At 61.2% G+C, this 12,947-nt stretch overlaps 3 protein-coding genes across 17 annotated transcripts; 2 read left to right on the forward strand and 1 right to left on the reverse strand.

Annotated features, from left to right (window-relative positions):
* Positions 1-517: 517 nt before the first annotated feature.
* Cracr2b (calcium release activated channel regulator 2B) lies at positions 518-5,085 on the forward strand. Of its 11 annotated transcripts, XM_023722654.1 has the most exons (10): positions 518-729; positions 929-1,014; positions 1,916-2,703; positions 2,774-2,885; positions 3,169-3,352; positions 3,618-3,764; positions 3,861-3,951; positions 4,065-4,157; positions 4,264-4,583; positions 4,727-5,085. In XM_023722654.1, exons 3-10 carry the CDS (start codon positions 2,419-2,421, stop codon positions 4,890-4,892), a joined length of 1,398 nt encoding a protein of 465 aa, XP_023578422.1. In that variant the 5' UTR covers positions 518-729; positions 929-1,014; positions 1,916-2,418; the 3' UTR covers positions 4,893-5,085. The 11 variants fall into 11 exon arrangements, with proteins under 11 accessions (XP_023578422.1, XP_023578426.1, XP_023578421.1 ...); XM_023722658.1 differs by lacking the exon at positions 929-1,014 and having other exon boundaries at positions 2,517-2,703; XM_023722653.1 differs by lacking the exon at positions 518-729 and having other exon boundaries at positions 898-1,014.
* Positions 5,086-5,679: 594 nt separating this feature from the next.
* Cd151 (CD151 molecule (Raph blood group)) lies at positions 5,680-9,721 on the forward strand. Of its 5 annotated transcripts, none has more exons than XM_023722665.1 (9): positions 5,705-5,781; positions 7,019-7,127; positions 7,629-7,763; positions 7,843-8,034; positions 8,306-8,395; positions 8,601-8,705; positions 8,787-8,945; positions 9,023-9,109; positions 9,189-9,721. In XM_023722665.1, exons 3-9 carry the CDS (start codon positions 7,683-7,685, stop codon positions 9,246-9,248), a joined length of 774 nt encoding a protein of 257 aa, XP_023578433.1. In that variant the 5' UTR covers positions 5,705-5,781; positions 7,019-7,127; positions 7,629-7,682; the 3' UTR covers positions 9,249-9,721. The 5 variants fall into 5 exon arrangements, with proteins under 5 accessions (XP_023578431.1, XP_004638014.1, XP_023578433.1 ...); XM_023722666.1 differs by lacking the exon at positions 5,705-5,781 and adding an exon at positions 5,805-6,300; XM_023722663.1 differs by lacking the exon at positions 7,019-7,127 and having other exon boundaries at positions 5,680-5,781.
* A 975-nt stretch (positions 9,722-10,696) lies between these two features.
* Positions 10,697-12,941, reverse strand: Polr2l (RNA polymerase II subunit L). The gene is made up of 2 exons (XM_004637958.2): positions 12,636-12,941; positions 10,697-10,820 (listed from the first exon to the last, which is right to left on the reverse strand). Exons 1-2 carry the CDS (start codon positions 12,728-12,730, stop codon positions 10,712-10,714), a joined length of 204 nt encoding a protein of 67 aa, XP_004638015.1. The 5' UTR covers positions 12,731-12,941; the 3' UTR covers positions 10,697-10,711.
* Between the last annotated feature and the right edge of the window lie 6 nt (positions 12,942-12,947).

The following is a 12,947-nucleotide window of genomic DNA, read 5'->3' on the forward strand; positions in this document are numbered from 1 at the left end:
TTTTTTTTTTTTTTTTTCTTCTGCTTTTGGTCAGGGTCTTGCTAAGTCCCTACACTGCCTGGGCTTGAACTTGTGATTCTATTACCTCAGCGACATGCATGCAAGCACCTTGGGGGCTGCCACCACAGCACCCATACCTTGCCTTCTTCATGTCAGTGTGACTGCCCCACTCCTTGGGGACATGGTGTTGAGAAACTGCTCATTCCTGCTGGCCAGTATCTCTGCCACTGCCTGTCAGTCTGCCAGGGTTGCACTGCTGGGACCTCCTCCCTTGTGCCCTCTGCTTTCCAAGGACTCATCTGTTTGCCCCTACTTTGCCCTCAGGCTGCCTGGGTGACTCTTGGGCACAACTTTCCAAGGGCCAATAGAAATATTTGGGAAAAGAAAAAGTATTTACAAAAGGTGTCACCACACCTCCTCACCACACGGTGACACAGTGGGCGTGGGCTCGCTGTAGGGCTGGACCCTGGAGGGGCCTCCTGGAGCTGAGGGCTTGTGCCTGGGAGTGTCTGTTTCATGCCACTGAGGCCGTCACACAAAGTGCTATGCTTGCTCTTCTCACTGGTGCCCCAACTCCAGTGGGCAGGGCCTGGGCCTTCCTGTCCCCATGTGTCTGGTGCTGTCTGCTGCCTGTACCTAGGAGTGCTGAGGAAGAGCTCGAGTCAAGGCAGTAAACTTGTCCCAGGAGCTTCCTGGTGTCCACTGCCAGGACAGGAGACAGTTGGAGTGGTAAGGATCTAATGGTGATGGGTGCTGGCACCCAGCCACAGGCCCAGCCCCTGTCTCCCCCTCCCGGAAGGTGTGGGTGCTGCGGTGGCAGCCCCCAGCCAACAATAACGGTTGTGGGAGCTGGGACGAGAGACCGGACAAGCCGGCCAGGCAGGTCCCGGTCCTGGTGCAGTTCCTGTCTCCAGGTCCTGTCCTATAGGCCCAGTCTACTGGGGTTCCACCTGAGGAGCAGAGGCAACACAGCTCCTAGGGTGGTGCAGGGCGGAAGCACAGCCCAGGGGCCAGGTGGGTTTGGGCACAGGCTGGGGGGAGAGGGGACTTGGGGGGAATCCCCATTGTAGGAAGAGGGCATCGGGCTGTGCCTGAAGGGAGTGCTGAGGGCCCCCAAGGTGACCTCCCTGGGCTCACTCCCATCAGACAGGGGCTTGGCACTAATTTAAAGGCCATTTTGTAGTATAAAATTTTATTATTTGGAAACTGGAAAAAAACAAACAAAACTGGAAGTGTGGAGAAGAAATCCTTCCAGTTCTAGAAGTCCCTGAAGGCATCTGGTCTATTTCCTGACAGCTTTTTCCTATACACTTTTTGGCTACTGCAGCCTGGAGGATGGGGGGAGGGGAGCGAGACTGGTGTCCCAGGTCCCTAGGGGGTGGGGTCCTTTGCTGCCCCCATAGCTCTGCTGGGACAGCCACTTGGGCTGCCAGAGAGGTGGGGACAAGGTGACAGCAGAATGTGACTCCTGACCTGCGAGGTGGGCAGGCAGGCAGCTTGGGGTCGGGTGGGGTGTGGCAAGCACTTCCGGGAGCTGCGCAGGTGCGGCAGCGCAGCTTGTAGGTAGGTTCTGCCGCCCTGGTCCCTGCTGGGCTGATCTTGTTCTTCAGTCGAGGACGCAGCAGCTGAGGTGTGAGGAGTCCATTGCCCGCCCTCCTCCCCCTCGGGGCTCGACTGCAGCTTCCGGCACTGGTGGACCTGGGTCTAGGGAGCCTGAGAGCTGCCAGCTGGCTCCTGCCTGTCCCCTCCTCTCGCCTGCCGCCTGCTAGGAACCGGCTCTCTCTGGAGATCGCCCTCCTGAGTTCTAGGTGGGGTGGGGTGGCTGGTTGGGTATAGCTTTGGGAGATGATCCAGGGTTGAAAGTCAGAGAGCAGAGGCCTCCGACTATGGATGGGGTTTCTTTGAGGGTGTACAGGAGCTGCAGGAGGATCCTGGACAAGACCAAAGGGGTCAGTTGGGAGGGGGTGTTAAGTCCAGAATCTGGGAGTGCTGATAGCTGCTGGAGGCACGTAACACCTGCCCTGAGGCTGGGATCTTGCACCTGCCCTGTGGGGCCTCAGAGCCAGGTGGGAGGAGTTTACCTTGCCTGCCAGCTGTTAGGATACCAGGCATCACAGGCCTGGCCAAGGGAGAAACACTTGACCAGGATTGGCTCAGTCCTTTCTGGTCAGGCCCAGTATGGGACTCTAACTCTAGTATGTGGTAGGGCCTCTTTCACCCCAAAGTTGCTCCTCTAGCTGCCAGGCACCAGTCTGCCCCTGTCACTAGGGCACCCACAATCAGCCCTGGAGACCAACAGTCCCGGCTCTTGTCCTGCACTGGTTCATCCTGGACTGCAGCTGTTGTCAGCCCACTGGTCCCCAAGTCTGTGTCACCTGACCAGATCTGGGGTCCTCCAAGCCTGCAGCAGCCCCACCCATGCCTCTGCCACACCTTCCTCTTCCTAGTGGGAGCAGGAGGCCCAGAGCGCACTTGCACCCCGTTCCCATTTTTCCTGCCCTCCCTTGGCTTTGCAGCGCCATGGCCAGCCCTGGGGAGTCCAGGGCAGTAGGGGCCCAGGCAGAGGAGGACAAGGAGGAGGAAGAGGAGGAGACGGTCTCCACAGGGCGCAGTCCAGGTCCAGCGGTGCTGCAGCAAGCCCAGGAGCTTTTCGTGCTGTGTGACAAGGAGGCCAAGGGCTTCATCACCCGGCAGGACCTGCAGGTGAGCCCTGGCCTGCAGAGCCAGCTGCCAGGGCTGGCCTGGGCACTCACCCTGCCCTCCGCCTGGCCAGGGCCTACAGAGCGATCTGCACCTGACGCCGGAGCAGTTGGAGGCCGTATTTGAGAGCCTGGACCATGCCCACACAGGCTTCCTCACTGCCCGCGAGTTCTGCCTGGGCCTGGGTGAGCTGGATCTCTCCTCCCCAAGCCACCAGAGCTTCTGCACGCGGGTGTAGGGGGCTCCTGCTGCCCTATGTGTGCCTTGACCTTCCTGTTTCCTATGCTTGCCCCTGTCAGACTCCAGTGGGGCTGGGACCTCTTGTCACCTTCCATTCCCAGGCCAGTAGGACCAGGAAAAGGAACAAAAACAGGAAACCTGGCCTGGGAGAGGGCAGGAAATGGGGGGGGGGGAGGGAATAGGCAAGGTGCCAAAATCCACCTGTCCCTAATCTCACTGTGTTCGCAGGGAGGCTTGTGGGGCTGCAACCGGCAGAAGGGGTGACCCCCTCGTGGACTCCAGAGGAAACCTTTGAGTCATCGGGCGTGCAAAGCTTCCGGGGCTCCTTGGAGGGAGAAGAGGAAGATGAGGAGGATGTGGAGCGGTTCTGCACTGTGCTGGAGCAGCTAGGGGTGGCCCGGGTCCTGGGCGAGTGAGTGGCGTGGCAGAGGCCCGCCTGTTTCTGTTTCATGTGGGTCTGCATGCGGCCTGGGGCTCATGCTGTCCCCAGGCCCAGTCACCAAGGGCTGTGTACAGAGGAGCGGCCGGGCGTGATTTCCCGCAGAATTTGCATCTCGGGCAGCTGAGGCCCCGGGTGGGGCAGCGCGGCACCCGGTCGGTCGCAGACGGGCCGAAGGGAATGTTGCCAAGTGGAGTGAGCCGGACTGTCCCAAGCTTCACGCTGTTGTCCCCTGCAGGCAGCGCGCAGTAAGGGCACTCTGGGCCCGGCTGCAGCTCGAGCAGCCTGAGTTACTGGGCTCCTTCGAGGACGTCTTGCTGCGTGCGTCCGCCTGCCTGGAGGCAGCGGCCCGGGAGCGCGAAGGCCTGGAGCAGGCGCTGCGGCGGTGAGGGCGACGGGGTCCGGGGTGGCGACGGGGTCCGGGGTGGCGGCGGAGTCTGGGACAGCAGAGGGTGCTCATGGCTGTCGCCCCGTTCCCAAGGCGGGAAAGCGAGCACGAGCGGGAGGTGCGAGGCCTCTACGAAGAGCTGGAACAGAAGCTGCTGGAGTCTCGACCGCGTGGACAGAGCCAGGTGGGCCCCCATGCCTCGGCCCATTGTGAGTCCCGCACTCTTGGAGCCCCTCACCCCTCAGCCCGCGATCTCCTCAGAGGGGCGCAGAGGCTCAGGTGCCTCGTGCACCGCAGACCCCGCCCCGCGAAGAGCAGAGGGCCCTCATAGAGCTGGAACTGCAGAGGCGCGAGCAGGAGCTGGAGCGCGCGGGGCTGCGGCAGCGGGAGGTGAGCACGCTCTGGCGGCCCCGCTCCCCAGCCTTGCGTCGCTGAACCGGGACTGCAGGGCTAGCCATCACCCGGGGCTCTCGCCAGCGCGTTCGCGTTCCCACAGCTGGAGCAGCAGCTGCAGGCCCAGGCCGCTGAGCAGCAGGAGGCACAAGCCCAGCACGCGCAGCTGCGGGGCGTTTTGGAGGCGCTCCGCACGCAGCTGGAGGGGGCACAGGAACAGCTCCGCCGGCTGGAGGGCGAAGCCCAGGGCCGCCGCGAGCAGATACAGAGGTGCGTGGGCCGCCAGGCCGCTCCGCTCCCAGCTCAGCCCTGCGCCCTCGTCCTTTGCACTCGTCATAACCCCATCCACAGGGACGTGGTCACTGTCTCCAGGAATATGCAGAAGGAGAAGCTCAGCCTACTGCGTCAGCTGGAGCTGCTCAGGTGCGCTCAGGCCCAGCGGGCAGGGCTCTTGGGTGCTCTAGGCCTCCACCCCACTTGTGGGAAGGAAGACCTTCCTGTGGCTGACCTCTTCTGATTGGAGGAAGCGGGCCTAATGATCCCCTCCTCCCTCGCCCCCTCTTCAGGGAGCTGAACACACGACTGCGAGATGAAAGGGACGCCTGTGAGGCCAGGCTGCTGGGAAGCAGCCACAAGAAGCCCATGGGCACCTCAGGCCTGCCCAGGCCCGCCTGCTGCTGCTGGGCTCGGCCCCCCAGACGCGGTTCCGGCCATCTGCCCAGTGCCCGTTGACCAGCCCGCCTGGGCCCCTGCTACTCCTTGAAGGTCACTTGTCCTGGGTGCGGGATGCCCACCCAGAGCCCCCACCAGGGCTGATCTGTGGATGGTCAGCGCTGCAGGGCCTTACATACCCTTGCTATTCTGCATTTTGTCCAGCAAAAAGAAAAACAAACGTGTATGGCGCAATAAAGCGCACACCGCTGCAGTCCTTTGGCCCTCTGTGTATCTGGGATCTCCTGTGGTATGCTGGGCTATGGTCCCTGTGCGAGTCCTTTGCGTCCCTGGTCGTGCTACCAACCTTCCACTCCTTCACCATAAGTCAGAGGGAGCACAGGGCAGTGACAGGCCATCAGTAACCGGGTCCGGGTCCGTTAGAGCTGAAGGCAGGGCCTGACCTTTACCCTCACCGCCAGTCCCACGCCTAGGCCTCATGGCCTGTAGCCTAGGGATCTATGCAGAGACCACACTCCTGCAGGGTGTCCTCCACCTAACACCCAGCACCCAAAGCGGCGCAAGAGCCCGCGGCTCTATCCCGACCCACTTGTGTCCACCGACCCCAGCAGCCACCCAGAGATTCCTGGGACTGGCCTCTAGCTGCCCTCCCTGGGCACTGCCTCCTCTGTCTCTCGTGAGCTTTCGCTGGGTGGTGGGCACCACCAGGCCAGTTTCCCGGCCTGCAAAGCCTCGCGCCGCTCACAGCCGCGCCAGCGCTGGTGGGGACCTGCCCCGCAGCGGGGCTGGGGGCGGGCCACCACAGGGTGTGTTCCACCGCGGGGCGGGGCCGGCCTTGGGGGCGGGGCAGAGGCGAGGCGCGTCCTCCCAGGCCCTGGCCGCGCCTTCGGGTGTTCAGAACGTCCGCCTCCGCAGAGCTGCCGCCGCCTGGGTCTCTGTCGCGTGGTCGGTGAGTGCGCCGCGGGTGGATCCCAGTGCCGCTGAGGCCTTGCACGCCCAGGGTCCGAGGCTGGCCGCCGGCGCTTGGTCTGCGTCCGGCGGACCGGTCCGCACAGAGTTCTTAGGCCCTTCCGGAGGGGAGGGGGCTGGGCAGGGCGTGTGTAGCGCCTTCCGGACCTCAAACAGGCTTGCGGTGTCCTCCGTGCCCCTGGGACTGGGTTCGCGCTTTGTCCGTGGGCGCCGGTGCCCTCCCCCCCAGGCCCGCCCACCGCACGGTGCGGCCAGTGGGCGGAACGGTGACCGCGCCTGCAGGGGCGGGAGTGCGGTGACCTCATCCCGGTAACGCGGGGCTTCCCGCGGAGGTCCAGGGCCTGGGATGGGCAGCCCTGCCCCGCCGGTCAGGGCTATTTCTGGCCGGGCTTATCTCTCACGCCCGTCCTTTCCCTGGGGATTCAAATTCAAGTTCACCAGACAGCCCTGGGAAGAGGGGCGACTTCTCGGTGTTCTTCTGGAGTCCAGGCCTTGTTTGGTGATTCTGTTTTTTGGTTTTTTTTTTTTTTTTTTTTGCGGAACCGGGGATTGAACTTAGGCCCTTGGGAAGCGCTTATTCCACTGAGCTATCTCCCCAGCCCTCAGGCCTTGTTTGGGAATTAGCCATTCCTGTAGGCCTGGGCCTTGTTGTCTGGCCTGGGGACACCCACAGTAGGAGGGATCTGTTATTTTGTATTTGGCTTTTTGAGACAGGGTCTTGCTTTGTCTGGCCAGCTCAAGGTCTGGCCAATGAACCTCTTGCCTGAGTCTCCCAAGTACTGTGATTACAGGGTTGGGCCACTAAACCCAGTGGCAGGAGTGTATCCCCTTCCCCCCACCAATAATACACTTTGTATTTCGGTCCTAACTCAGAGTAGGAGGCCTCCCATCCCCCTGCTCAGGGGTGAAGGTCTGGGCCACCCACAACTCCAGGGATGGTGTTAGTCTGCTTTCCAAAGCCCAAGGGTGGAGGTCTCTTCATAGCCCCATCCTGGGGTAGAGATCATTGCCTTCCCCTACCCCTGGGCTGCTGCTGTATAGCTTCCTTGGGGAGGGACTGGGACAGGGAGTTGGAGCTCAGGCCCTGGGTGGGAACTGGGGAGGTCTGAGCTCCCTCCCATCATACAAGGGTCCAGAACCGCCTCCTCCTGCCGACCCAAGCCCAGAGCACTGGGTCTGGCTAGTGCTCTGCCTCTGGATGTAGTTCTGGTCCACAGGCAAGGTCTGGTCAAGGAGGGGACAGTCCTGTGACCTGTCAGGTGCCCCTCGCCCGGGATCCTGGGGAATTTCCACCCACCTGCCTGAGGAGCCCTCCACAGTCAGCTGGTGAGTGCCTGATGGAGTGGGGCCAAAGCAGATGAAAGTGTGGACACGTGGCCCAGGGTGCCCAGCTGCAGTCTGCACCCAGCCCTGCCAGCGCAGACACTGGTGTACCCACAGGCTCTGGGATGGGCACTGCCACTCCCCCACTTGGGGGAGGACAGTGGGTCTGCAGGCTCCACCTGTGGGCACCTGCACTCCTCTTACATATGCAGCCCCCACTTGCTGCCCCTCTGCAGATGTTTGGGGGGCACCTTCCAGGCAGCCGGGGGCCTGGGGCACAGGGAATGCTGTGGGGCTGGTTTGGGTCTGCTGAGCTCATCCCAGGCATCTGTCCAACCCCTGCCCCCAACCCCATGGGCACCGAGGATTTGTCGTCCTCGCTGCTGGGGCCAGGGCTTCAGAGCTGCAGCCAGGAAGTGACTCAGTTCCCAAGGAGGCTCCTTCCAGGCCTTCCTTGCAGCAGGCAGGGCTTCGCATCTGTGTCCCCGTCTGTCCCCCTGCCAGTCAGGGTCCTGGTGTTGCAGGCGGTCTGATCCCCTTTCCACATCCCAGCCCAGGATGGGGGAGTTCAACGAGAAGACGACCTGTGGCACGGTCTGTCTCAAGTACCTGCTGTTCACCTTCAACTGCTGCTTCTGGGTGAGGAGTAAAGCCTGCACCCCACCCGGGCGTGGCATGGAGCTGGGCCAGCTGTGCTGACAGCTTGTGCTGCCCACAGCTGGCTGGCCTGTCTGTCATGGCAGTAGGCATCTGGACGCTAGCCCTCAAGAGCGACTACATTAGCCTGCTGGCCTCAAGCACCTACCTGGCTACAGCCTACATCCTGGTGGTGGCTGGTGTTGTTGTCATGGTGACAGGAGTCCTAGGCTGTTGTGCCACCTTCAAGGAGCGGCGGAACTTGCTGCGCTTGGTCAGTGGGGCATAGTGGCACCGTGGTGGGGGTGGCAGGGACAGGGGCCCACAGGGGGTGCCTCACTGGCTCCCTGGGACTGGCTCTGATGGGGCCTGATGTGCAGGTTGGCCCTGCTGGAGGCATGGTTCCCTGCCTGCCCAGTCCTCAGGGAAAGCACCAGCTTTGTGGAGCTGGGAGCTGGACAGCCCTGAGCTTCACCCTGTTGCTGGAGGCCCTAAGGGGGTGGGGCTTCACCCTGGTATTTGTGGCTAGGAGCCCCCCTCACCAGGTTCCTGCCCTCCAGTATTTCATCCTGCTCCTCCTCATCTTCCTGCTGGAGATCATTGCGGGAGTCCTGGCCTACGTCTACTACCAGCAGGTGAGGGACTGCATAGTCTGCGGGGTATGCAGCCCACCCAGGTGTTTGCACATAGGGACAAAAGATGTGCTGACACCCCCACTCTGCTGTCAGGTCTTGGATCTCATGGGTGGGAAGACATGGAGGCACTGTCTGACCCCAGCTTGTCCCTCTGGGAGCCTCTTCAGCCCCACCTGAAGGGTAACTTCAATCCTCTCCCCACCAGCTAAACACGGAGCTCAAGGAGAATCTAAAGGACACCATGACCAAGCGGTACCACCAGCCAGGCCATGAGGGTGTGACCAGTGCAGTGGACAAGCTACAGCAGGAGGTAGGCATTGTGGGGAGTGCCTGTGGCTGTCCCCGGAGTGGGCTGCAGGCCACAGCCCAGGCTTAGCCCTGCTGCTTGTAGTTTCACTGCTGTGGCAGCAACAACTCTCAGGACTGGCGGGATAGCGAGTGGGTCCGCTCTGGCCAGGCAGGCAAGCGCGTGGTCCCCGACAGCTGCTGCAAGACTGTGGTGCCTGACTGCGGGAGGCGGGACCATGCCTCCAACATCTACAAGGTGGAGGTAAGTGGGTACCTGAGGGGTGGGCAGTCCAGACCCACGGGCCAGTGCTCACCTGAACTGTCCTACCCACCTGCCAGGGTGGCTGCATCACCAAGCTGGAAACGTTCATCCAGGACCACCTGAGGGTCATCGGGGCTGTGGGCATCGGCATTGCCTGTGTTCAGGTGAGGGCCTGGGGGTGGTGGGGGGACGAGTGGCTGGCAGCCCTGAGGTGCCTGCTCATGCCCACCCGGCTGTGCACAGGTCTTTGGCATGATTTTTACTTGCTGCTTATACCGGAGCCTCAAGCTGGAGCACTACTGAGCCCTGGGACCTGGCCCATGTCCCACATCTGACTACTGAACTGAGACTGCTGATGGCCAGAGCGACAGCCCTGTCTGTGCTCCCTATGCTGACCCTGAAGGGGGCTCCAAGTGCCTTTCACTGTACACCACAAAGTCCCGAGGCCATTCCCACCCCAGCACCGCATCAGATGGCCCAGATCTGGCTAGTGGGTGGGGGCTAGTTCTGCCAATCAGGTGCCCCCTCATGTCTCTAGTCAGGGCTGTCTGGACACCCCTTATGTGGCAATGGCAGGAGGGGCCACCTGTGCCTGCCTAGCTCCTGGAGCTATGCAGTCTTACCTCACCTGGGTACAGCCTCTGGCCTCTCCATAAGGCTCAGCTGCCTAATGGCTGGAACCCCGGGGTTGTTTCATGTTTTAAAACTGTTTGCTCCCATGCCTTCTATCATCATATATACTGACACATGTCCCTATAGTCTCCTCATTAGCATCCCTCTGCTGTTGCCTACATGCTCACAGTTGCTTCTGTCTAACAACAGGTGCTCAATAAACATTTGTTGGAAAAGTTGGGCTGACCTTAGGGACAGAGTGGGGTGTCCTGAGGGTCCGTCCTCACACTCAGTAGAATGTGGGCAGATCTACCCGTGAGTATCCCCAGGGTCCAGAGAGCTCACAAGGCTCACAGGCAGTGGGGCATGCTCCTTAAAGGTGGAAGCTCCTGGGGAGGGAAAAGACAACTTCCAGAACCACCTGAGATCAGTGATCCTTGTGGCCACCTCTGGGGACATAGAGGTGGGGCAGGGCACCAGGGCCTGCTGGGGTGGGAAGGCTCTGACTTTCCAAAGCTTTAGCTGGAGGGCCCCAGATGTGGAAGCCAGGGGTGTCCCTTTCCCTCTGCAGGCACTCTGGGCTGGTGGGCCAAAATGAGGGAGGCACATGTCAGTCTCTGCCCATTGGGATGCTGCCTTGTGGACAGTGGTTCTCCTGGGCAGTGAGGAAGAAGCATCCACTCCCACTCGCCTGGCCCAGTGGGCTGCAGGAGTCATGGGCAGGCCACAGGTGGAAGGCCTCTTGTAGGGCTAGCTCACAGTAGCCTGGCTGGCTCAAATCCTGACTCTGGAAGGGCAGGGTCCACTGACCCAGGAGTTCTAGCTTCCGCAGGACTGTAGCTGTTGTGGGTTCTGTTGTAGCACGAAGGCTTGGATTGAGTCCTGAGCTCTAACTTCCTAAAAGAGGGGTGATGGAACTAAGTAGAAACAAAACCAGCCTGGGGGGGTGGGAGGAGAAGCCTCAAGTGGGACAAAGGGCACAGAAACACTGGCGCAGGGAGCCTTGCCCAGCCAGGCGAACTGGCAGGACCCTTGGTAGTTCTGCAAAGACCTTTACTGGACTCTTTCTAGAATGGACATTGTGTGCACAGCGCTGTGGCCCCGTGGTGCTGCCACCTCTTCAGTGCCTCGGCGTGGGCAGTCTTCTCCAGGCCTCACTTCTCCAGGGGTGCATAGTTGAGGAGCTTTTCAATCAGGTCCACGTGTGCGAGCAGCATCCGGCGGCAGCAGTAGCGTTTCAGACCCAGCGCGTCCAGGGCGTCCCTGGTGGGGGAGACGTGGTGAGGCTGACTGTGCTGGCCAGGCCCCAGGCCTGGAGGACCGATCCACCTCTCGTGTGGGGTAGTGCTGGCTGCTCATCTTTTCCCTTCCTCTTCTCTCTCCTGAATCAGGGCTGCCCCCGGGGCACCTTCTTCTGTCTACTCTCTAGACCAGTCTCACCCACTCAAGCCGTGTGTGCAGCCCTCTTCCAACCTCCAGCCTTGTGCCCAGCTCTCACCTGCTTCAGGCTCTACAGTTGGGCGGGGCTGCTGCTGGGAAGGGCTTCAGTTATTTAGGGTTTAGCACCAAACTGCTAACCCTCACACCTCCCACACAGCTCGTCTGCCTCTGGGGCCATCAGCAGGCACAGGGCCTCACGCTGGCCACCGCTAGTGGGGGTCTCTACCCAGCTCCGCTCCCCAAATCAGGTAGAAAGGCCCATTGTCAGGGAGCCACCTCTATCATGTCCCAAACTAGTTAGAAGCCTGAGCTGCTTGAAACCTAGTCACCCAGAGGCCTAATTCCCACACTGTTGGCTCCAGTGTGCAGATGCCAGCTTGGGCAGGGGAGGCCTGAGGGGGCTTGACCATGGTTATCTCCCCGAGAGGGGGCCTGGGCGGCTTCGGCCACTCACACCCATGCTGATCATTCCCGAAGCCCCCTCAGCTCTGAGTGTCCCATTGTATAGGGCAACAGGGGGCTTGACCATGGTTATCTCCCCGAGAGGGGGCCTGGGCGGCTTCGGCCACTCACACCCATGCTGATCATTCCCGAAGCCCCCTCAGCTCTGAGTGTCCCATTGTATAGGGCAACAGGAGCTGGGGCTTCACAGGAGACCAAGACACAGCTGTCCAGAGTGGCTGATGGGCAGACATGGTAGTGACTAAAAAGACCCATGATAATGCTTGGGTGGAAAACGTCTCTTCTGCATCTTAAAGGATCAAGGTTAAAGGACCTGAGGCAGATTCTTTTTTTGTGGTAGGCTTTGAAACAGACAGTAGGTTAGGGGGCAGGGAGACAGAGGAAGCTACGTGGAGGATGCTGTGCTGGAGATGAGGAAGACAGACCAGATAGGTCGGTCGGTGGATTAAAGCGCCTGTTTAGGCAGATTCCCTGCCCGCCCGCCCGCCCCCTGGGGCACACTGAGAGGGACTGAGACTGGGCGTGGTGGCACGTGCCTGTAATCCCAGCGTTTGGGAGGCTTAAAAACAGGGAAGATCACTACAAGCCCTATCAGTGTAGTGAGACCCTGTAGACCCTGTACTAAATACATTAAAAAAAAAAAAAAATTTACTCAGGCTGGGCGCTGTAATCCCAACACTCCTGAGGCTGAGGTAGCAGGATCATTGTGAGTTCGAGACCAGCCTGGGCTACAAAGTGGGCTCAAGGCCAGCCTGAACTGCATAGTGGGACCCTGTACCTAAATATATAAATAAATGGATACCCAAGACACTGGCGCGTGATACCCACATCTCCCCCAACCATACAGGGCACCCCTGAGAGGAAAGAGGAGAGCTGGCCTTGAGATCCAGAATCTGAAAAGCTTAACAGCGGCTCCTCTCGTACGACCTACGGTCGGACCCGCATCCCACCACCCAGCTCTGCCACAGAACCCCAGCCCAGATCCCCCTCCTTGCTATCGGCACTCCCACGGTCCCAGCACCCCGCGGGGACCCCTAAGCCCACGATCCGGCGCACCCTCAGAACCACCCCTCCCATCCCCAACCCACACCCACGACCCACAGGCCCCGCGCGGCCGTCGGGCCTCGCGCGGCGACCCTGGCACTGCCGCACCCCCCGGCAGGCACGGCTTCTCACCCCTCGGTGTACTCGGCCTGCAGCAGTCCCAGGTAGGCTTCCCACTTGTTGCCGACGATCTTCCCACAGGTAAAACACCGAACAGGGATGATCATGGCGACGACTAGCGCGCCGCGCGGCGGTGTCTCGGGATCTGCTCCGGGCGCGCCCACTTGGCGGGGACCGGGTCAGTCCCAACATCAGCCCGACTGACCTCCGCTGCCTCGGCCCGCGCCCCAGCCTACTCTGCCACTGTTGCCGTCTGGCCCCGCTGCGACGAGTCTACCCCACGTACAAGCGGCTTCCGGGGCCCGCACGTCCTCGGAACGCAGG

This window comes from Octodon degus, unplaced genomic scaffold (assembly GCF_000260255.1).
Source record: "Octodon degus isolate 3935 unplaced genomic scaffold, OctDeg1.0 scaffold00093, whole genome shotgun sequence".
In the NCBI taxonomy this organism is placed as follows: Eukaryota; Metazoa; Chordata; class Mammalia; order Rodentia; family Octodontidae; genus Octodon; species Octodon degus.